General features: G+C 44.6%; 1 protein-coding gene across 17 annotated transcripts in view; it reads left to right on the forward strand.

The window, feature by feature from the left end:
* The window catches only part of UNC13A (unc-13 homolog A), a 425,576-nt gene that overhangs the window by 336,672 nt on the left and 63,921 nt on the right, over nucleotides 1-24,983 (forward strand). For 9 of the 17 annotated variants that reach the window (XM_063915631.1, XM_063915548.1, XM_063915611.1 and 6 more), the window contains 2 exons: nucleotides 22,962-23,000; nucleotides 23,431-23,460. The exons of 5 other annotated variants lie outside the window; for them this stretch is intronic. In XM_063915631.1, the coding sequence (XP_063771701.1) occupies nucleotides 22,962-23,000; nucleotides 23,431-23,460 (69 nt within the window). The remainder of the gene's footprint in view (nucleotides 1-22,961; nucleotides 23,001-23,430; nucleotides 23,461-24,983) is intronic. 3 more of the 17 variants (XM_063915566.1, XM_063915602.1, XM_063915666.1) reach the window with 1 other exon arrangement.

Raw genomic sequence — 24,983 nt, forward strand, 5'->3', positions numbered from 1 at the left:
CTACTTGGTCAGGTGCAAACACGTTTGCTAAATTCTACAAGTTTGACACCTTGGCGGCTGACGACCTTCAGTTTGGTCAGTCAGTGTTGCAGGAACATTAGCACTTTCCCGCCCGTACTTGGAGCTTTGGTACATCCCCATGGTACTAAAATGGACGCCCAGCATCCTCTAGGACGTATGAGAAAACAGGATTTTGATACCTACCGGTAAATCCTTTTCTCCTAGTCCATAGAGGATGCTGGGCGCCCATCCAGTGCTCAATTTTCCTGCAGAATTTTGATAACAGTTCTTACACAAGTGTTGTGTTTGTTTTTTACAGAGGTTGTCTGTATTGTTGTACATGCACGTTAGCATGGGTTATGTTATGGCCATGTTAGGAGGCATGTCTGTAGAGTGTGGGGCGGGCTGGTGTGAATCTCACCCTAGTTAATGTAAATCCTTCTCTCGAAGTTGTCCGTCTCCTCGGGCACAGTTCCTATACTGAGGTCTGGAGGAGGAGCATAGAGGGAGGAGCCAGTTCACACTAGTTGAAAAGTCTTAAAGTGCCGAAGGCTCCTGCGGAACCGTCTATACCCCATGGTACTAAAATGGACCCCAGCATCCTCTACGAACTAGGAGAAAAGGCTTTACCGGTAGGTATCAAAATCCTATTTTTTGTTGTTGTTTTTTTAAATTAATTTACACATCCTTCCAAGACATTTTTTCTTCTCCTCTGCCTCTATTCTGTATGACATGACGTAAAATTTCCTTCTAAACCAGACTCAATAGTCATGTTCTGGTAATTTTTATATTTTATTTAAAACTACGTATCACAAGCAGTTATCTCCTGTGTTGTCTCTCTTTCCTAATGGCTGTTTCTTGCAAGTCCCTCCAGTCTAGAGACGAGTCACAGGTAGACTAGTGCAGCGCAGGGAGCCGGCCGGTAACACACTACCAGTGGCAACACCTGTGCCTTGCCCCACTGTGGGACTCCTGGAAAGCACTGCTGAGTTCCGGACTGTCCGGAGGAATCCCGGAACTCAGGAGGTGGAGGGCATAAGGCACCATGTGTGCATACCCAATGACATCATTCATATCAATTATACATTATTGTATCTGAGCAGGCAGTGTTAGTGCGCATGCACAAAGAGCAAGCAAGTGGAGGTGTATGGATCCCTCTTCACAACCCGGGACTTCTTCCCATAGGTATGAGCAGTGCTTCAAGAATGAATGACATGAATATGGCATCTGTTCCCACAATCAGACTTTTGGAGAGAGATAAAAATGCCCATAGCAACAAATTAGCTTCTATCATTTATCTAGTAAATTCTATAAAATGACAGAAGCTGATTGGCTTCTATGGGCAACTTCTCCATTTTATTCTCTCTCTCTTTAAGGTTTTATACATCTGCCGCTTTGTCTTTGTGACTTGAGTGCTAAAGTCATTACTGCCAATATAATGGCAATAACTATCTAATGGGTCTATTTATCAATGTGTGGCGATAACATAGATTTTTTTATTTGCCATTTATCAGAGCATTAGAAAATCTATTTTTGACACTATTTTATCATTATATTTATATAAAACTCAAATGCCCTGTAATAATGGTTGGCAGCAGTTAGATTAGTCTTACTGCTTTGTCAGTATGATAGGTCTGCACATGTGTGACATGGCTTTACTGTTCACACATCCACAGTGGAACTGGAAGCATTTGTCCCTGTTAAACATGCTTCCGAAAGCTCTAACTGGCTGAACTTGTTCTAAGACTGTGAAAAATGTAATACTGTACATTGACATTGTTGATTAGTCAGGGACTACAAGTCATTCATGGCACTAATGGTACAAGCCATACAGAAACCATTTATAAATGTTGTAGGTGAGGACTCCAAAAACCAAGGGGTCCATGTACTAACAAGACATAAGGGAGGCAAATGAAATAGAATGAGAAAATCCCTATACTTATCGCTTCTCAATATGTATTAAAGGGAATTTCTCTGCCTTCTGCCAGCTAGCGCTAAGAGCAAGCTATCAATTTGCTCTGACCCTGGTGTTACTAAGGTGCCATGTCACTTAACGTCAGCGGTCTTTTCCAGTGGTGGCTTCATCACCTGTAGCTGCTGTTATATGTCTCTCCTCAGTGAAAAAGCAGGAAGAGAGTCATTTTGGCTGCTTGGCAATAAAGTTTGGACAAAAACAATTTCTGATAGGAAATTAAAATAGTAGTATTGTAAGGAAAGCAGTTTTTTACCATTAACACCTGTTATTTCATAATATATTAGAACATTGACACTCACAGATCATCATCAAGATCTTTAATTGTTGTGAGTATATACAGTACATTCATATGTATGCAGTAAACCATATTGAATTTGAAATGCATCTAAAATCATGAAACATCACACTATAGGAGGCTAAATTCTACAGTATTTGTATAGCTTAGCACAGGGGCGGATCCAGAACAAAATGACAGCGGGGGCACCATGACAGGGGAAGAGAGGTTATTTGTGCAAAGTAAAAGGATAAAACAATTATCAGAGAGCGCATAAACAATTTATTATCAATCCATTTCAATTATCACATGTAAAATAAATACATACACATTTATTGAAAAATTGATAGTATATATAATTGAATAAAAAAACCCTGATTAAAAAGTTCTCATACTCCAGCGGTAAAAGAGAAACTGTTTTCCCTTAATAGGGCACTTTCTTTGTATCCAAATGTATCTCAGTTTTTATGATTGGATTCAGTAACGAAATATCAATTCAGAACAAAGTCCCATGTGCTCCAATAAATTTGTCCATCTATGAGTGGAAAAAGCAGCTGGTGATTTTCCTTTTTAAGTGCTGCTAGTGACAGGAAGAACACAAACAATTCTAAACCTCTCTTTGTGCTAATTAGCCAACCACCATACTGCTCCTGTAACAATATTGTAATTTACCAGGTGCAGCCGATGCATATGTGTTTGGAGTATACGGATATTAGTCAATGTTTAGGCACCGATTTGTACCATATTAATCCAACCCCCGCTAATAGCACAGTATGGTATTACACTAAGTAGCGTGTTATACCCGCTCCTGCTGTAAGCTTTAGGGCCACAGTTTACGATGTCCACAATACTCACTGCCGGAAGGTGTCTCGGTCAGCGTCTACGGACTGCCCAGTATTCTGATATCTGATTAAGCCACAGCCGGAAGATGATGCTTGTAATGATGTAAAGTTGTGGAGAGGTCTCGTTTGTGTTCGTCAGCCTCTTATATAAATCAGCATATTAGAGGAGAGTGTCCTGAATGATGGATAAATCCGCTGGGAGAACTGTTGTGGAGTCCAGTAGAATTTAACCCCGCTCCTTACGCGTTTCTCTGCAAATATGAGCCTGCGGTTTCATCAGATATTTCGTTACTGAATCCAATCATAAAAACTGAGATACATTTGGATACAAAGAAAGTGCCCTATTAAGAGAAAACAGTTTCTCTTTTACCGCTGGAGTATGAGAACTTTTTAATCAGGGTTTTTTATTCAATTATATATACTATCAATTTTTCAATAAATATGTATGTATTTATTTTACATGTGATAATTTAAATGGATTGATAATAAATTGTTTATGCGCTCTCTGATAATTGTTTTATCCTTTTATATTGTTTAGTAGTGGGCAGCTCAGTACTGTCTAGTTGGGAGCTGCATCTTGCATTTAATGTATAGACCAACAATTAGAATTAATTGACTAGAAAACTAACCCTTTATCTTTTTATTTGTGCAAAGTAGATGTGGCCTCACTACAAGGTGCTGCCTCAAAGGAAATGCTGTATTAACGAGCCTTGCCCTCGTTTTCATTATGCTTACTCACCCACTCCCCTTATGCCAGCCTCCTCATCAATTCCCTAGCTCATGACAACCTTTGCCTCCTCAGACCTCACCAAATTCCCTCAGCAGTAACAGCCAGGAGCTCCACTTTCCCTTCCTGGTCCCTCTTCCCGCACAGCACTGCTCAGTTCCTCACCTCAATATCATACTGCTTTTCTGAAGACAGGGAGAGGCAGTGCATGACGCGAGGAAATGGGTGACAGGTGGAGGCAAAGGGTGTTGCAAGGGAATGGGTAATGGGGGAGGAAGTTTATGACACCAGGGGGAGGCAGTGGGTGACGTAGAGGATGACGGGAAAAGACAGGGGGTGACAGTGAGATGGTGACTGGAGAGAGAGGTGATGGGGAGAGATAGTGGGAGATGGGCTGGCAGTCGGTGACAGGAAACAGTGATAGGGAGAGCCAGTGGGTAACATGGTGAAGCAGAGGGTGACAGGTAGAGGGTGATGCCTTGGAGAGGCAGAGGGAGAAAAGAGTGAGAGGGTGACGGGGAGATGGTGATGCAGGGTAGGGGCAGAGTGTGAGCCAGTGAGTGCAGGGGAGAGATAGTTAGAGATGGAGAGGCAGTGGGTGATGAGAACAGGCAGTGGGTGGCATGGAGAGGCAGTGGGTGACAGAGACATAGTGGGTGACAGAGGCAGTAAGTGACAGTGAGAGGCAGTAGGTGACAGAGGCAGTGATTAGCAGGTAGAGGCTGTGGGTGATGGGTATATAGTGGGTGACTCGGGGGGGGCAGTGGGTGATATGAGAGGCAGTATGTGACAGCTGTGAGGCAAGCAAAGACATAAGCTTACTTACTGTTGGGTACAGGGGCTGGGCGCACAGCAGAGCAGTTTGGTTGGCTCAGTCCGGAAGTAGGGTGCAAGAATTGGAGGCGTGGGTAGGGCGTCTCAGTTTGACTCATTATATAGCCACTGGCTGCGGGCCCCTTAATAGCGGCTGGGCCTGATGCACTTCACTGGCTGCGCTGCCACTAGTTGCACCCCTGGCCGGTGGAGCAGCCTCATCTTGGTGGCGGGTGTGTTTCTGCACATTATAAATAAAATAAATATTCTCCTAAATGACAGGAGGGACAGGAGGGTGTACCCCTACCATCTGAATCCGCCTATGACTGCATATCTGTGTGGTGTTGCAGCAACTCATGACTGCAGTGTGACTAATTCAGACCTGATCGTAGCAGCAAATTTGTTAGCAGATGGTCAAAACCATGTGCACTGCAGCGGGGTGCAGATATAACATGTGCAGAGAGAGTTAGATTTGGGAGGGTTATAGTGTTCCTGTCCAGGGTAAATACTGGCCGCTTTATTTTTACACTGCAATTTAGATTTCAGTTTGAACACACCCCACCCAAATCTATCTCTCTCTGCACATGTTTTATCTGCCCCCCCCCCCCCCCCCCTGCAGTGCACATGGTTTTGCCCATCTGCTAACAAATTTGCTGCTACGATCAGGTCTGAATTAGGCCCTGTATCTGTGGTTATCTCTATGGAACTTCTAATTTGTATGCTACTTTACTTTGTATCTTCTCCTGAATATTTGACTTTATATAGGAAAATATCTCACTTACATTTTTTGTTTTATTTAATGTAAGTCTTTATTTTCAGGCCCAAAATACATAAGTAAACAGTTTTCACCATAATTATAATATTTGGTAGCATACATAAGGCCAGTACTGACGGGAGAGATGTGTGCTGAACGATCTTAACACAGACCGCTCAGCACACATCTGTCCCCCCGCTCAGCACAGCGTGTTGTGTGCTGAGCGAGGGGGGCGGGGCGGGGGGCCGCTCACTTCACACAGTGCTGAAGTGAGCAACCCACTAGATTGAGCCTGCATGCAGGCTCATTCTAGCACCGGCGATAGCGATGCGCGGGGCCGCGCATTGCTATCTCTGGGGGGTAGACACATGACAGATCTGTGCTTAAAATCTAAGCAATCGAGTCAGATTGCTTAGATTTTAAACACTGATCTCTCCAGGTGTACCCCCTGTAGGGGCAGATGTATTAAGCCTGGAGAAGTGATAAAGCAGTGATAAGTACCATAAGTATCATAACGCACCAGCCAATCAGCTCCTGTGATTTTTCAAACCCGTAGTGATTGGCTGGTGCGTTATCACCTTGCACTTATCACTGCTTTATCACTTCCAGGCTTAATACATCTACCCCATAGTTACACAATGCAAAAGAAACATTTTTTCAGGGCATCTACAGATTCAAATGATATATATTTTCCAGAAACGAGAGGTATAGTAAAAAGTTCCTAGGTTTTGGGGGATCGGTACAGCCAAGACCTTTTGTATCAATAATTGAATCCTGTCCAAGTATTTTTCATCTTAGGGTAAGTCCACCATAGCTGAAGAAATTAGTTGATTTAACTTCATCCACTTCAGCAGACAGGAAATGAGCTGGGAACATACTGTTAATTCTCGGGGAAACCAAATGTCATCTGTAATATAGTTTACATGTATTTTTCTTAATAAGCATAACAATTGAACTTTTTGATGCATTGCCTGATATAATTCCGCAAATCCATATATGTTGGAGGTCCAAGATGTCTTTCCCAATGCATCTCAAGTTAAGTCTGTGAAGGTTTCCAGGAGGTATCAAAATATTACAGATAATTGAAACTCTACCAATATGTAAAGACAAAGGTTTTCAAATGCCAACAAATAAGACATCTTGAGAGCTTCGGGCATGTAATGTAAGTACCACTTTAGTTTGAGGAATAGAAATTGTTCAGGTTGGTTGCCTGATTCTTTTGTATGAAATCTGTTAATAAACACGAGATCTCTGCACATTGAAGGTCAAAGATCAGTCATACTCTCAGTTTCAACCAAGACTTAAAAGCTTGGTTATCAAGTTATAATGAGTATCATGATCAAGTATGAGTTTATATCTAGCTTTGCATAGCTCCCACATCTGACAGGAAAAATGTAAAACTTGATCATTTTTAAGATTACAAGGTCTGTCTGTCCGTCTGTCCGTCTGTCTGTGAAACATAATAGTCATGCCAGCATCATCAAAACTGAAAAATAATGTTCTGCTTCAACTGATGTCTTATGATTAGAGGAAGAAAACCAAGCAATTATATTTCCTTAATGAATTGCAACTGATTTTGTTCTACTCTGCCCCCCATGCCAGTATAAGTTCACTAGGTGTAGAAACACAACCAGGGATTTGCCTTCAAATATAACATGAAAAAGCATTTTGGACGCTGTTTTAGTAATTTTATAGGAACCTGTGTAGGGGTGGCTTGAAAATTATTTGTTAAGATTGCTCTTTAAGTACATCATAATTTGTGGTTAGTAAATATAGTATACTATAAGTCATTAGTTTGGATTGCTTTAATTTAGGGTCCTGAGAGCCAAAGTGGTAAAGTCTATGTTTTGGACAAGTTCATTTTGTTACTTTAGATCAGGCTGTAGACATGGGATGTACAGTAGTTGCTCAAGAACTCCAGAGCCGGAATCCCAACTCCACTGAGAATCCCAATGCTAGAATCCCGATAGCCAGAATCTCGAATGTAAGTATACCAATACAGGTTAGGCTGCATGGGGAGATTAGGGTTAGGGACTAGGGGTAGTGTTAGGGTTAGGCTGCGGAGAGGGTTAAGATTAAGCTCTCAGTGGGAAGTGTTAGGGGGAGGGTAAGAGTAGGGTTACCTAACCTTCTAAAAAGTGTCTAGATACCAACGCCAAGAATCCCAAATGTCCTCTTAGCAGGATGCACTCGGAGGGGTGGAGCTTAGGTTTAGGTACTGGGGAGGGTTAGGTTTAGGCACTTAGAAGGGGGAGATGGGGGGGGGGGGGGTAGGGTTAGGCTCCAAGTAGGGATGGTTAGGTTTATGCTGCGGGGAAGGGAGGATTAGGGTTAGGCACCCCCCAGGGAAAGTTAGGGTTAGGCACCCACAAGGGAGGGTTAGAGTAGGGTACAGGGCAGTCGCGTGCGGTGAGGTCATTGGCTGGTGAGGCACTGCAGCCACAATGATCCGCAAAGTCCGGCGAATTACCTTACCGCCACTTGTGATGTCATGGAAGTAGGCTGACAGTGCCTGTCTACTTCTATTTTACTATTTAAACATTTATATATTTTTGAAAATGTGTTTTAGGTAGCCCTTGAGTTGAAATAGTTGGGGGATTTGGGATCAGAGTTAGGTACCCCTTTTTACACATTACAGGAGACAGTCCCCCTTTTTACACATTACGGCAGACAGCGTCCCCTTTTTACACATTACAGGAGACAGTCCCCCTTTTTACACATTACGGCAGACAGCGTCCCCTTTTTACACATTACGGCAGACAGCGTCCCCCTTTTTACACATTACGGCAGACAGCGTCCCCTTTTTAAACATTATGGCAGACAGTCCCCCTTTTTTTAGACATTGCGGCAGACAGCGTCCCCCTCTTTTACTCATTACGGCAGACAGTCCCCCTTTTTTACACATTACGGCAGACAGCGCCCCCTTTTTTGCACATTACGGCAGACAGCGCCCCCTTTTAACACATTACGGCAGACAGTCCCCCTTTTTTAGACATTACGGCAGACAGCGTCCCCCTCTTTTACTCATTACGGCAGACAGTCCCCCTTTTTTTACACATTACGGCAGACAGCGTGCCCTATTTTACACATTACGGCAGACAGCATCCCCCTTTTTTACACATTACGGCAGACAGCATCCTCTTTTTACACATTACGGCAGACAGTCCCCCTTTTTTACACATTACGGCAGACAGCGTCCCCCTCTTTTACTCATTACGGCAGCTTTTTTATTTATTTTTAGTGTGTGTGTGTGTTTTACTCGCCTTGGGGGGCCACGATCCAGACACTCTCCTCGGCTGCGCGACAATGGTCTTACAAACTGTCATGTCATAATAAAATCACTCATAGTATCCCTAAGTAATAAGAACTGTACGTCGTTTGTTTACAATGTGATTCACCCTAATACTAATATACAGTATATACAGCTGCTGATCCTGACCTCTGCGCTGTGACGCTGACACCCGCTATACATGGCACTGCATACTCCCGCACATCTACAGTCAGTGGCCTGCGGTTCCGCACCCACCGCTGGGAGCCCTGTGTACTTACTCCCCGTAGAAATTGGGATTCTCCCAAGCTTTGGCCTCCGGAATCCACAACCAGTAGCAGCCGCCGGGACATGGCGTGGACCCCGTGGAAAGAAGACGGCTCGGTGCTGCGCTGGCCGCTGCTGCTACGGGTACTGTTGATGTTGGTGGGATGACGATCAGGAGTGACGGGCAGGCCGTTACCCGGCTGTGTGAAGTGTTTGCAACGCAGCCTCCTTCGTCCTCCTGTGAAAAGCTCCGCCTGGATCGGCCCTGCTTCTAGCTGTAGATCACTGAGGGCTGGCGGATGCTGTCAGGGGGATGAGGAGAAGGAGTCCCTTCCTTGTCCTGACGCTGCATGTGGGTGATAGGGCCAGCGGATCCAGCAGTGGATCCGCTGTCCAATCACATATGTTTTGCTAGCAGGGGTGTGCTTTCCCTGCCAGCGAGGCACTTGTAGAAGTGCCGCTTTCACTGTTTCTCTGACGTCCTAGTGGATGCTGGGACTCCGTAAGGACCATGGGGAATAGCGGCTCCGCAGGAGACAGGGCACAAAATAAAAGCTTAAGGATCAGGTGGTGTGCACTGGCTCCTCCCCCTATGACCCTCCTCCAAGCCTCAGTTAGATTTTTGTGCCCGGCCGAGAAGGGTGCAATCTAGGTGGCTCTCCTGAGCTGCTTAGAATAAAAGTTTAGTTAGGTTTTTTTATTTTCAGTGAGTCCTGCTGGCAACAGGCTCACTGCATCGTGGGACTAAGGGGAGAAGAAACGGACTCACCTGAGTGCAGAGTGGATCGGGTTTCTTAGGCTACTGGACACTAGCTCCAGAGGGACGATCACAGGTTCAGCCTGGATGGGTCACCGGAGCCGCGCCGCCGTCCCCCTTACAGAGCCAGAAGAGACGAAGAGGTCCGGTGAAATCGGCGGCAGAAGACATCCTGTCTTCAGACTAAGGTAGCGCACAGCACCGCAGCTGTGCGCCATTGCTCTCAGCACACTTCACACTCCGGTCACTGAGGGTGCAGGGCGCTGGGGGGGGAGCGCCCTGAGACGCAATATAACAGAATACCTTAGGTGGCAAAACAGAATACATCACATATAGCTCCTGGGCTATATGGATGTATTTTAATCCCCTGCCATTTTACACAAAAAAGCGGGAGATAAGGACGTCGTGAAGGGGCGGAGCCTATCTCCTCAGCACACAAGCGCCATTTTCCCTCACAGCTCCGCTGGAAGGACGGCTCCCTGACTCTCCCCTGCAGTCCTGCTTCAGAATCAGGGTAAAAAAGAGAAGGGGGGGCACGTTTGGCAGCAAATAAATATATTAACAGCAGCTATAAGGGAGTAACACTTATATAAGGTTATCCCTGTATATATATATAGCGCTGGGTGTGTGCTGGCAGACTCTCCCTCTGTCTCTCCAAAGGGCTAAGTGGGGTCCTGTCCTCTATCAGAGCATTCCCGGTGTGTGTGCTGTGTGTCGGTACGCGTGTGTCGACATGTATGAGGAGGAAAATGATGTGGAGGCGGAGCAGTTGCCTGTGTTGGTGATGTCACCCCCTAGGGAGTCGACACCTGACTGGATGATTGTATTTAAACAATTAAGTGATAATGTCAGCAATTTACAAAGAACTGTTGACGACATGAGACAGCCGGCAAATCAATTAGTGCCTGTCCAGGCGTCTCAAACACCGTCAGGGGCGCTAAAACGCCCGTTACCTCAGTGGGTCGACACAGACCCTGACACAGATACTGAGTCTAGTGTCGACGGTGACGAGACAAACGTACTGTCCAGTAGGGCCACACGTTACATGATCACGGCAATGAAAGAGGCATTGAACCTTTCTGACACTACAAGTACCACAAAGAAGGGTATTATGTGGGGTGAGAAACTACCAATATTTTTTCCTGAGTCAGAGGAAATAAATGAGGTGTGTGAAAAAGCGTGGGTTTCCCCCGATAAAAAAAATTATTAGCATTATATCCTTTCCCGCCAGAGGTTAGGGCGCGTTGGGAAACACCCCCTAGGGTAGATAAGGCGCTCACACGTTTATCAAAACAAGTAGCGTTACCGTCTCCTGATACGGCTACCCTCAAAGAACCAGCTGATAGAAGGCTGGAAAATATCCTAAAAAGTATATACACACATACTGGTGTTATACTGCGACCAGCAATCGCCTCAGCCTGGATGTGCAGTGCTGGAGTCGCATGGTCGGATTCCCTGACCGAGAATATTGATACCCTGGATAGGGACAATATTTTGTTAACTATAGAACATTTAAAGGATGCATTACTATATATGCGTGATGCACAGAGGGATATTTGCACCCTGGCATCAAGAGTAAGTGCTATGTCCATCTCTGCCAGAAGAGCGTTATGGATGCGACAGTGGTCAGGGGATGCGGATTCCAAACGGCACATGGAAGTATTGCCGTATAAAGGGGAGGAGTTATTTGGGGCTGGTCTATCGGACCTGGTGGCCACGGCAACGGCTGGAAAATCCACCTTTTTACCCCAGGTCACTCCACATCAGCAGAAAAAGACACCGTCTTTTCAAACTCAGTCCTTTCGTTCCCATAAGTACAAGCGAGCAAAAGGCCACTCCCTTCTGCCCCGGGGCAGAGGAAGAGGAAAAAGACTGCACCATGCAGCCGCTTCCCAGGAGCAGAAGCCCTCCCCTGCTTCTGCCAAGTCTTCAGCATGACGCTGGGGCTTTACAAGCAGACTCAGATATGGTGGGGGCCCGTCTCAAGAATTTCAACGCGCAGTGGGCTCACTCGCAAGTGGATCCCTGGATTCTACAGGTAGTATCGCAGGGGTACAAACTGGAATTCGAGGCGTTTCCCCCTCATCGGTTCCTGAAGTCTGCTTTACCAAAGTCTCCCTCCGACAGGGAGGCAGTTTTGGAAGCCATTCACAAGCTGTATTCCCAGCAGGTGATAATCAAGGTACCCCTCCTGCAACAGGGAAAGGGGTATTATTCCACGCTGTTTGTGGTACCGAAGCCGGACGGCTCGGTGAGACCAATTTTAAATCTGAAATCCTTGAACACTTACATAAAAAGGTTCAAATTCAAGATGGAGTCACTCAGAGCAGTGATAGCGAACCTGGAAGAAGGGGACTATATGGTGTCTCTGGACATCAAAGATGCTTATCTCCACGTCCCAATATACCCTTCTCACCAAGGGTACCTCAGGTTTGTAGTACAAAACTGTCATTATCAGTTTCAGACGCTGCCGTTTGGATTGTCCACGGCACCTCGGGTCTTTACCAAGGTAATGGCCGAAATGATGATTCTTCTACGAAGAAAAGGCATTTTAATTATCCCTTACTTGGACGATCTCCTGATAAGGGCAAGATCCAGGGAACAGTTAGAAGTCGGAGTAGCACTATCTCAGGTAGTGTTACGTCAGCACGGGTGGATTCTAAATATTCCAAAATCGCAGCTGATTCCAACGACACGTCTACTGTTCCTAGGAATGATTCTGGACACAGTCCAGAAGAAGGTGTTTCTCCCGGAGGAGAAGGCCAGGGAGTTATCCGAGTGAGTCAGGAACCTCCTAAAACCAGGACAGGTCTCAGTGCATCAGTGCACGAGGGTCCTGGGAAAAATGGTGGCTTCTTACGAAGCGATTCCATTCGGAAGATTCCATGCAAGAACGTTTCAGTGGGATCTACTGGACAAATGGTCCGGATCGCATCTGCAGATGCATCAGCGGATAACCCTGTCGCCAAGGACAAGGGTGTCTCTCCTGTGGTGGCTGCAGAGTGCTCATCTACTAGAGGGCCGCAGATTTGGCATTCAGGATTGGATCCTGGTAACCACGGATGCCAGCCTGAGAGGCTGGGGAGCAGTCACACAGGGAAGGAATTTCCAGGGCTTGTGGTCAAGCATGGAAACATCTCTTCATATAAACATTCTGGAACTAAGGGCCATTTACAATGCCCTAAGTCAAGCAAAACCTCTGCTTCAGGGTCAGGCGGTGTTGATCCAATCGGACAACATCACGTCAGTCGCCCACGTAAACAGACAGGGCGGCACGAGAAGCAGGAGGGCAATGGCTGAAGCTGCAAGGATTCTTCGCTGGGCGAAAAATCATGTGATAGCACTGTCAGCAGTGTTCATTCCGGGAGTGGACAACTGGGAAGCAGACTTCCTCAGCAGACACGACCTTCACCCGGGAGAGTGGGGACTTCACCCAGAAGTCTTCCACCTGATTGTAAACCGTTGGGAAAAACCAAAGGTGGACATGATGGCGTCACGTCTAAACAAAAAACTGGACAGATATTGCGCCAGGTCAAGGGACCCTCAGGCAATAGCAGTGGACGCTCTGGTAACGCCGTGGGTGTACCAGTCAGTGTATGTGTTCCCTCCTCTGCCTCTCATACCAAAAGTACTGAGAATCATAAGAAGGAGAGGAGTAAGAACTATACTCGTGGTTCCGGATTGGCCAAGAAGGACTTGGTACCCGGAACTTCAAGAGATGCTCACGGACGAACCGTGGCCTCTACCTCTAAGAAAGGACCTGCTACTGCAGGGGCCTTGTCTGTTCCAAGACTTACCGCGGCTGCGTTTGACGGCATGGCGGTTGAACGCCGGATCCTGAGGGAAAAAGGCATTCCAGAAGAAGTCATCCCTACTCTGGTCAAAGCCAGGAAGGACGTAACCGCAAAACATTATCACCGCATTTGGCGTAAATATGTTGCGTGGTGTGAGGCCAAGAATGCCCCTACAGAGGAATTTCAACTGGGTCGTTTCCTTCATTTCCTGCAAACAGGACTGTCTATGGGCCTAAAATTGGGGTCCATTAAGGTTCAAATTTCGGCCCTGTCGATTTTCTTCCAGAAAGAACTGGCTTCAGTACCTGAAGTTCAGACTTTTGTAAAAGGGGTGCTGCACATACAGCCTCCTTTTGTGCCTCCAGTGGCACCTTGGGATCTCAATGTTATGTTGAGTTTTCTAAAGTCACATTGGTTTGAACCACTTTCCACTGTGGACTTAAAATATCTCACATGGAAGGTGTCGATGCTGTTAGCCTTGGCTTCAGCCAGGCGTGTGTCAGAATTGGCGGCTTTATCATATAAAAGCCCTTACTTAATTTTTCATTCTGACAGGGCGGAATTGAGGACTCGTCCTCAATTTCTACCTACGGTGGTTTCTGCATTTCACATGAACCAACCTATTGTGGTACCTGCGGCTACCAGGGACTTAGAGGACTCTAAGTTGCTTGACGTTGTCAGGGCCTTGAAAATATATGTTTCCAGGACGGCTGGAGTCAGAAAATCTGACTCGCTGTTTATCCTGTATGCACCCAACAAGCTGGGTGCTCCTGCTTCAAAGCAGACGATTGCTCGTTGGATTTGTAGTACAATTCAGCTTGCACATTCTGTGGCAGGATTGCCACAACCAAAATCAGTAAAAGCCCATTCCACAAGGAAAGTGGGCTCATCTTGGGCGGCTGCCCGAGGGGTCTCGGCTTTACAACTTTGCCGAGCAGCTACTTGGTCAGGGGCAAACACGTTTGCTAAATTCTACAAATTTGATACCCTGGCTGAGGAGGACCTGGAGTTCTCTCATTCGGTGCTGCAGAGTCATCCGCACTCTCCCGCCCGTTTGGGAGCTTTGGTATAATCCCCATGGTCCTTACGGAGTCCCAGCATCCACTAGGACGTCAGAGAAAATAAGATTTTACTTACCGATAAATCTATTTCTCGTAGTCCGTAGTGGATGCTGGGCGCCCATCCCTAGTGCGGATTGTCTGCAATACTTGTATATAGTTATTGTTACAAAAATTCGGGTTATTATTGTTGTGAGCCATCTTTTCAGAGGCTCCTTTGCGTTTATCATACTGTTAACTGGGTTCAGATCACGAGTTGTACGGTGTGATTGGTGTGGCTGGTATGAGTCTTACCCGGGATTCAATATCCTTCCTTATTATGTACGCTCGTCCGGGCACAGTATCCTAACTGAGGCTTGGAGGAGGGTCATAGGGGGAGGAGCCAGTGCACACCACCTGATCCTTAAGCTTTTATTTTGTGCCCTGTCTCCTGCGGAGCCGCTATTCCCCATGGTCCTTACGGAGTCCCAGCATCCACTACGGACTACGAGAAATAGATTTATCGGTAAGTAAAATCTTATTTTTTTCTTAATGGGCTTTTACAGCCCATCGCTTGGCCCCGCCCCCAGCTTTATCCCCGTTCCTACTGTCAGTGGGAGGCACTAGCTATCAGTGCCTCCCAAACTAGTTTAATACAGTAAAATAATAAGAATAATATAAAGACGATTCATATGACTGAATATGTGTCATATGTATCTTCTTTGTATTATTTTAATCCTTAATGACAGGGGAGGCACTGCCTCCCCTGCTTCCCCTGACTGCATGTCCCTGGTACAGGGGAAGTTTAGGGTGTAAACTGCTGGGATGTCAGAATTTTAATGGCCGGGATGCTGATGTCGGTATTCTGACCATCGGTATCCCGTCTATCGGGATTACAGACTGAACCCCATCTAAAATGTGAGCGCTCCTGAGAAAAGTGGGTGTGGCCCCGTGACAAGGGGCGATAGGTGATAAGGTCTAGTAGGTGACAGTGTGAGTGTGCGGGGACAGGTCTGGTATGTGATGATGAATGTCTGTGGGATGATGTTGTGGGCAGTGGTGCAAGTAAAGAAAATATCTTAGTGGTACTTTAAGCACGCACTGGCAAAAAAAGGGACATGGACACTCAAAATGGTGGCGTGCCAGCATGACACGCCATCCGTTTCTTGTCACTACCTACATGGAGGTTTCACTGCAACGGGGTACCTCTGAAGAAACGGAGCCTTCCTGTGCAGTGTCTTCAGTCAGTGAGACACTATTCATGTAGGATGTCACCTGGTCTAGAAGTTGTCTGTTTGTGTAGGAATATACTCAGTGTCATCATCTAACAATACAGAAGATATCACGTGCGATCTGATGCAGTGTAACGAAGGACGGAATAAAATGTCACTCCGTTCTTCAGTACATCGTCCACCATCGGCCCGGTTGCCCAGTCGTTCTAGTGTGTAACCACCCTAACAGCCACCATCAGCTCTAGTATTACTTCCAGAAGGTAAGCACAGTATAAGACTATTAATACTGACTGCAAGATGAGTGGTGACTAACAAGTGAAACACACCCAAATATTGGGGCAGATGTATTAACCTGGCGAAGGCATAAGGAATTGATAAACCAGTGATAAATGCAATGTGAGAAACGCACCAGCCAATCAGCTCCAATAATTAAATTAACAGTTAAGAGCTGATTGGCTGGTGCGTTTAACACCTTGCACTTATCACTGGTTTATCACGTCCTTATGCCGTCTCCAGGCTTAATACATCTGCCCCATTGTACCATAGCTCATCAGCTTTCAGAACTGTGCAGTAAAAATAAAGACGTATCATATAATTCCATGGTGATTCTTCCTATTCAGAGACTTAGCAATGAAGTAATGAAGCTTGTCAAAGGAGAACATGTATACCAGACATGTCTTATTAAAAAGAGTGCCAGCAGAAAAGTATTTCATAATGTAGCTGGATTCGAACTCAGAACTTAAGGCCCATACACATTAGACGATGTCGCTCTGTGAGCGACATCGTCTAACGTTTCCACCTCCCGGGCCGGCCGGTCGGCGGCCGCCTGTACGCACTGAGCGATATGACCGCTCATATCGCTCAGTGCGTCACGCCCCCGCCAGCCCTGCATGAAGGTCGTGGACGACAGTCCACATCCTTCATGCATGCCCTACCGACAGCGACGATCGTTGCCGACCCGCGGGGCCGCGCATCGGTCGTCGCTGGCGGCATACACACTTGACGATAAAATGAGCGACGTCGCTCAAGGAGGGGGAAAATGAGCGACGTCGCTCATTATATCGTTAAGTGTGTATGGACCTTTAGCCACTTACTTATCGCCTAAAGCAGCGCATAACTTGTGCTGCTTTGATGGTGGTCAGCCATCTGGTAAGCTTTCTCTCAGGCCCATGCAGGTGGTGTGTGCTGCAGTCAGTAAACCGGATCCACCACCAGTGTGCTGCGTCCTGCTCAGTCAGTTCTCGCCATCCTCTTGTGCAGCTGCACCCAGAAAGGTTTATGTAGCGACATCACGCCCACCGCCCCGTCATTCTGGGACTCTGGGTAAGGGAACAGCAGCGCATATTCAGTATGGCGCCGCCGGGACCGAAGTTTGTTAATGACTGGTGGTGGGCAAGAGCAGGTAGGCACTGGCAGGGTGACTGCAGCTACACTCCCAAGCTGCAGCACTCCGGGCCATCGCCCTGCTTGCCCTGTAGATAAACCATTGTGCATTTCAGATCCTGTGACTGCTTGAAACCTGCAATGAGTGTACCTCTGACAGTGGTCTGCATAATACTGTTTTCTCTAAAAATATCTAAGGTATAATAAGTGCTGGTAATTATCATTATCACCTCATTCAAATGATTTATCGTCTTTTTGTATTTCTAATGTACCTGCAGCAGAGATAGCACTTGAGAGAAACTGCAGTGACTTGAAGAAAAACCCTTTTTTCTGAAAGAATTTATATCTCCTATGCAGAGTCCACATGCACCGACTTCAGTTTGGGCATGCGCAGAGCCGAGGTTCCGCATGTGTGTGATCTTAGGTTGCACATGTGCGCTGTAGGGGCTGAAGGGATCACAGTGTATCTTTATTCATACTGCAGACCCTCTTGTCATAGGTAGGAGAGTGCTAACATCATCTGAAGATGGCGTTAATTTCCGTAGTCAAGCTCAGAAAGTTTTTGAGCTGGATAAATGGCACAATACATTGTTTTGGGAATAAAGTGTGCTAATTAGTTGCTGGAATGGGGGAACACCTGTACTAGAGGCTTGATAAATAGCTTTGGTAATTAATTTAGTGGTAATCATGCAGATTGTGACTACATATATTAGGGAGTATGTCTTTTTTTACATTTATCGATTGAAACAGTGGGGCAGATGTATTAACCTAGAGAAGGCATAAGGAAGTGATAAACCAGTGATATGTGCAAGGTGATAAACGCACCAGCCAATCAGTTCCAATATGTAAATTAACAGGAGCTGATTGGCTGTTGAGTTTATCACCTTTCACATATCACTGGTTTATCACTTCCTTATGCCGTCTCCAGGCTTAATACATCTGCCCCAATGTCTCAAAACAGCTGTTCCCTAAGGCATGAGGTACATGGGGAACCATAGGAAGTGGGTAAGTGATAAGGAATAGAAATGTGCAGGTTCGGATTTACCCGGATCTCAAAACAGCATCTTCTTGGCTCTCAGATGTCACATGTTTTGAATAGCCAATAAGAAAAATCTGGATAAATCCGAACTTGCGTTAATTGTGGCGTTAAGAAGCGAGTAAATCAGAGACTGCACAACTCTAGTAAGGAAGTGAGTTTATTTTAGCCTAAGTCCATACTAATTATGTGTGGCTGAAACAGTATTACAGCCTCCTCCCTGGAGTAGTTCTGTTGTGCCATCTCCCAATGCACCAGATTGGGCCTAGGTATACCCTAGGGTTTCCTGTAACCACTGATTGCTTGCTATTAAGGTGTCAATTAAAAAGCTTACTTGCCCAACATTATTCATTGAATGGAGCCCATAAACTTATTTTCTGTCCTTCTGTCAATGTACATAAAAATAAAAGGTAAAAATAGAGAGATTAATTCGCAAAAAATAAAGTAAGAATTCTGCTAAGTCACATAGAACAGAACCTAGAAAGACTTTATTTACATAATTTTTATTTACATAATTAGGAAATGGTAAATTAAGTAAAATTAATAATAAAATATATGTATAGATAGATAGATAGATAGATAGATAGATCTCTCTTTTTGGAGGTAAGATAGAGCATATACATATAAAATTAGTATATCCTCACAAGCAGAACCCCTTTCATGCTTATTTAATGTATCAGCATGATTTGTAACATCTGCAGGTGAGATGAGGATGGAAGTTACCTACACTGTTCAATTAGAAAAAGTAATCTTTCTAAGCTAATGGTCAGCCATGAATTCGTCTTTATATACAGTGACTCTTATCCCTTGTCATCCTGTGTTATTTCTGCTGTTGCTTTACTGTCTTCCTGTGCTCTCCTTACATGCATACACTGCCTTATGTTACATACTACATTGTCTTGTCACATGTATGGGTGACGTCTCTTTACTGGTGTTTACATTGAGTGTCACTTCAAATTATATGGAAAATTTTACTTTATGCATAAAAAAATAGACTAGACATTAAATGAAAATGGAACAATTCTGCCCAGAGGTGCATTGTTGCACTCACTAATTGTGCCTATTATTAACACTAATGGTACACTCTCACACATCCATACCCAGCATCTGCTGGCTGACTCCTTCAGGGGTGAATTCAGTTCTCAGCAATATCCACAAAATGGTGTCAGTATGCGTGTTGGTGTTTGTTACAGTGGAAGTCACCAACATCGCCAATTTTATCTCGCACTAAGGTTGAACCCAGATCCATGATCTGGCATTGATCTAGTATCGATAATCACGTTCACTTGCATATTGATTATCGGTCGAGTGGGTTTTTGTTCTGATGATATTTTTGAGTGTCGAATGTAACCCTGGTTAAGTTAAAGATTTGATTTATATGTATTTAGAATCGTGATTGTATTCCAGTCTTTATAATTGTATATTGATTTAGATATTGTTTTGTATATTGTTGTGTTTTATCAGAGTATTTCTAGGGTGCAGGGCGTCAGTATGGATGATGATGATGACTAGGGAGAGGAGTGGTGTGTGGATAAGACGGGGCTAGAAGCTTTTAGCTTGTCCCTGAGCTCAAGCGCACTGATTGCAGAAGGGAAGAACAAGGAAGTTAAAGCAGTATGAGACAGAATTTATATAAGGGTGGAGGCAGTTAATGGCAGTGGAGTTCAAGCATAGCGGGGAGGAGAGGAATGCCCTCCAGGGATGTCTCCAGAGATTACTTTGCTGTGTTACTGAGGGAACGTGGAGCTGAAATGGCTGAGTAGAGATGGACATTGAATTTCAATGGTTCAACAACATGGATGGTATTCTTGTGATGGTAGTGTTTTTACCATGTGATGACAGCTTTCTGATGGCAGGCGCCATTGAAAAGTATGGAAGCTGTGGCCAATTGATGTTAAAATACAGCTGAATTCAATTAATTGAAAATGGCTTTGGGTTTCTATTGCCCATGCACAAATATTTTCATGTTTTTTTTTCCATGTAATTCTTTTGATGCGATGGTTATTTGCCACTGCATTGAATGTTTTGATGGTGAAAGCCCAGCATCATTTGATGGCTGGTTACCAATGTCAATCCCTGCGGCTAAGGAAAAGGGGAGTAACCAGAGGTCCGGACAGCTGAGGTGACCTATCCCTTATAGTTTCCCAGGTGGTGTCATCCAAGAGGTGGAGCTGTAGCAGCTGTCTAATGAGCCAGGTCCTGCTTGGTTGGAGACGGAGTAAAGTATCTTATAATTGCTGCCTCTCAGCACCTTTAAACACTCAATCCCTCAGCAAGCTATTCACTTTAAAGAGATTGGAGCTGCATTGGGATCCTCCTGTATAAAGGAACTAACACCAGTATATGGAGTAATTGCTGATTACACGTGTGAGTATTTGATACAGAGACCTACAAGGTAAAGAACATGTGCAATATGTGCAGGAAAGGATAACCTAGTTTTAAATGTCAAGTTACTGCACTGTTATAGATAACAATGTGCTAATTTTCATACCTCATCATTGATCTACTGCAGTTAATATTTTCTTCACTTCTCACAGTACTACTTTAGTTCTGTTTATCTCCAAATATGGTCCACTAATGATAATCTATAGAAACTGTTAATTAACAGTAAAAAGGAAAAACGAACCAGGGATTGTAACTAGACAAATTATATACCTATGAGCATCACTGTGTTATTGGCCAATTGAATATACATTTTATTAGACTGTGAATTTATATATAGCTTATCAGTATAAAGGTAATGGTACTGGTAACCATATGTTATATTAAAATAACTGTTATACCTGCTGAAATTGAGTAAGTGAGAGTAGAAATTGGGATTAGTGTAGGGAGGCCAGGTATCTTTACATATGAGATTATAATTACTAAAAAATACTATACTGGCCTTAATGTTGAAGGTCCTGATGGGAAGTGTTCCAGTACAATAAATATTTATATCTTTTATCTAACCCTACAACAGTGTTGGGTGTCTAATTACTTACTGCATTAACCGTAATATTACTATATTAGTAGCCCCCAGGTATAACCCAGACTGACCCCTGCTGGATTTGATAAGGGCAGATTTATTATTTATTGTATTTTCTACCAGTTATTTATATAGTACAGACATATTCTGCAGCGCTTTACAGAGAATAGTTGACCATTCACATCTGTCCCTGCCCCAGTGGAGATTACAATCTATATTCCCTACCACACACATTCACTCTAGGGTTCATTTTTGATGGGAGCCAGTTAACATACCAGTATATTTTTGGATTGTGGGAGGAACCAGGAGTACCCAGAGAAACCCATGCAAGCACAAGGCGAATATACAAATTCCACACATTTAGGGCCATGGTGGTAATCGGAACCATGGCCTCAGTGCTGTGAGGCAGTAATGCTAATCATTACACCATCTGTGCTGATCTCATCCATCTAAATACAGTTCAAAGTAACAGGCAAAGGGAGAAAGGGTTACATTTCGGAGGCACTGCTGGGATGCTTAGAGGATTGGTCACTTTAGAAATCCAAACTGTGGTTACTCTCCCTTTCATCAGCTGTCGCCAATAAAATAAACATACATGTTACATGGACTCAGCATTGTTACATGGACCCACGCAGTCCAGTTTACTTTTGGTCCCTGACAAAAACATAAACAGGATTTGTATATAATAGGAAATCTACAGTGGAGCATTGTGGGTAATGTCCCTGATGTATTAATCTGAACGGTATATTACTCCCTCCGGCAGCCATACACCAGGTTTCATGGTGTTTTTTAATTACACAAGCGGTAAGTGATTCACACCGCTTGTTGTTAAAAAATAATCATGTATATATTTGTATGGCCATCTGCTGCAGCAAGCAACCAGGGCCATAACAAGGGATGGATGAACAGTGCCACTGCCCAGGGTGCAGGGCCTACGGGGCAGCACTGTTTCTCCCCCATGGCACCAGCATTTGGCTTACAGGTTATTAGGAATGCCACACTGTTACCTAGGGAGTTACCCAGAACAAAGTCCTTTGGACATTCCAGGCCCTCTGCTCCTACCTGGTGCTGACAGATCTGCCACCACACCTTGACAGCATGATGTTACAAGTTCAGGGGCGTTGACCAATACAGTGTGGAATTTTGCCCTGCAAGCATCCTGGGGTGGAAGACTATAACAGATATTAGCTGTTAGAAAGGTTTTGGAAGCACTATTCTTCATTTGTTATTGTGTTAATATAGCTACATTTTATTGCTAGGGCAAACCTTAATGACAGCTAGCAAGTTAAATATACATCCTAACGGGAGAGCAAGAGTACTGTCTGCACCACCACATTAGTAGCAGTGCTGTGGAGGATTTCACATGGCACCCACTATCCTGACACCTTGGGATCCCAGTTAAAAAGATCACCATTTATGGGTATGGTAATGGCCTCTTGTCACCAGTTGCTGTGTTAAATATATATATGTTGTGGTGTATTTTTAGGTCACCTATAACTTAGGTAAATTATGTTACAGTCAATACTGTATATTGATATTCCTGTATCAAATCAAAATCACGCTAAAATAATTTGATATACCAAGGCTTGACGTCAGCATTTCCTAGCACCCATAGAGGTACACAGTTTAATTACCAATATTAACCTATTTTAATTCTTGGGAATATGTGCTGAGAATTGAATTCCCCTGAGTATAAACACATTGTACATACATTTATACATGTACAAACTGTGTCTTAGCGCCATGACATAATGCACTCATTGATTTGGAAACACACTTGACTGTGCGAAAAAAATGCATGTTCCAGAGCAGTGATGATTGTGACATGTTTCTGCAGGGGACGTTGCTGAGAAAACATGGCAAAGGGATAGAGAAGGTAAACGTGTATGCAGACCCATCACTCTTGTGTATTGCAAGATTGCATAGTTGATTAAAGCACGTGAGAATCCATAAGAGTGTCAAAGTATTCCTCCTGCTGTGACAGTGGAGATCACTGCCAAAAAGCAATAGCAGTTTGTAAAGATTTTGCTGTAAAAGGAAGTGGACATTTGGAGGAACCTGTAAAGGTTTGTGCAGCCAGCTGTGGTCTGTAGTTGTATTGGCTACAATGTAACTAGCAGTGTATGTTTCTAAGTAATGCTTAATTTTCTATATACAAAAGCTAAGCAATGCATATTTGGTGTGGATCTGTGCAGTGTGTGTAGCTGTTACTGTATATGTACTTTGTTTAGATGTGTAATGGCTGTTGTTGCTCAGTTGTATTTCACACCCACACTCATATGTTAATCTGAAACTTCTCTCTCCAGAGCAGGGTGAAGCTGCCGTACCATGCAGATGTAAGGACACTGTGTGTCTGTCTGTCTGTCTGCACTCCTCCCCATTTCTATATGTTTCTCTGTACTATCTGCCCTTGTGAGATGTGTCCTGAATTTGTTCAATATTATGTCATGTGTTACTGTTAATGGGGGTACAATTAAGATCATGTATGCTTTAGATGGTTGCAATGCAAAACACATCTCTTCCAAGAAAAGTACATACTCAAATGTCGCTAGAATAGGAGAAAGAGGCAAGACAGTGCAAAATATTGGATGAATAAGGATGCGATAAACAGAAGGTCGGTCAAAAAGAGCTTATAAAGTAAATATACTTGATACAATATAGGGTTAGTGGTGCATTGTTCTGTTGTCTTTCCCTCTGTAATAAGGACCTGATTCAGCTTCAGTTGCAGTTTTGCTAAATTAGCAAAACTGCAACTGACTAGAATCGAATGCTAGGGGCTGCCAGCACAGGAAAAGGCCGCCCAGCAATGAAGGCAATCTGTCCGCCAACATTTTCTCTGTCGCAGTGGCCGTGTATGATGTCACGCAGGCGTCCCAAACCCGCCCTCATTTATGATATCATGTCCCCTGCAATCCTGAGTCGCCGCCCACCGCAACGCTGCGTCACTGCCCATGACAGCCACGCAAATGCCTCTGCTGTCAGGCAGAGGTGCGATCGCTTGCCCGTGCACGCGCAGAGTGGGGCCTGTACGTGAACACTGTGGCAGAGAACGGGATGATGCCATCACATCTCAGTAGTAGTGGCTACTGAATAACCCGCTAAATCCAAAATAAGTATTGGGACGGATGTCATAGGCAAAGGAGCATTCTAATATGAGGCAGGTTTAACTATGATAAAAAAGGGCAGTCATGTCCTTTATACTAGAAATTAGGAATAGGTATTCAATCAACAGCTGTAGGTTTCGGTAGCAAAAAGTAGTTGGATTTCCAGGTTCTTAATTCTGTTGTAAGATGTAGGCATTGAGTCTTATGCTGGGTACACAGTGTTAGATATATCTGCAGATCAATTGATCTGCAAATATATCTAAAGCCGGATTGGCAGTGTGCTGTGCATACACACTGCCTGATCCGTTGGGGACTGACGTCATGAATTGGGCGGGCATTTACACATGCCCGCCCAGTTCAGTTGTCAGTCACCGACGGTTGCTGCAGCATGTGTACGGGTGGTCAGCTGACCGCCCGTACACACATAACGACGTGCCAATATTTCTGACGATATATTGGCCGTCGGCTGTGCAGCAGGGCCGATGCTATAGGTTAGTGAATGACGGAGATCACAGACCTATCGCTTGTACACATTGGCCGACGGACCCGCGATATATCGGCCATTCAATAGCACGGCCGATATATCGGCCAGTGTGTACCCAGCTTTAGCAGATAATGCATGGCACAGCTATTCTCCCTTGTGCACTGTTCTCTGTTTGGCTGTCTATTTATATATGTGGCTTTACAGCATCTACCCCTAGTACTGAATATGGAGTCATTATGGTAGGTGTCACACTGTATAGCGTGCTTGGAAA

Source organism: Pseudophryne corroboree, chromosome 1 (genome assembly GCF_028390025.1).
Source record: "Pseudophryne corroboree isolate aPseCor3 chromosome 1, aPseCor3.hap2, whole genome shotgun sequence".
NCBI lineage: Eukaryota > Metazoa > Chordata > Amphibia > Anura > Myobatrachidae > Pseudophryne > Pseudophryne corroboree.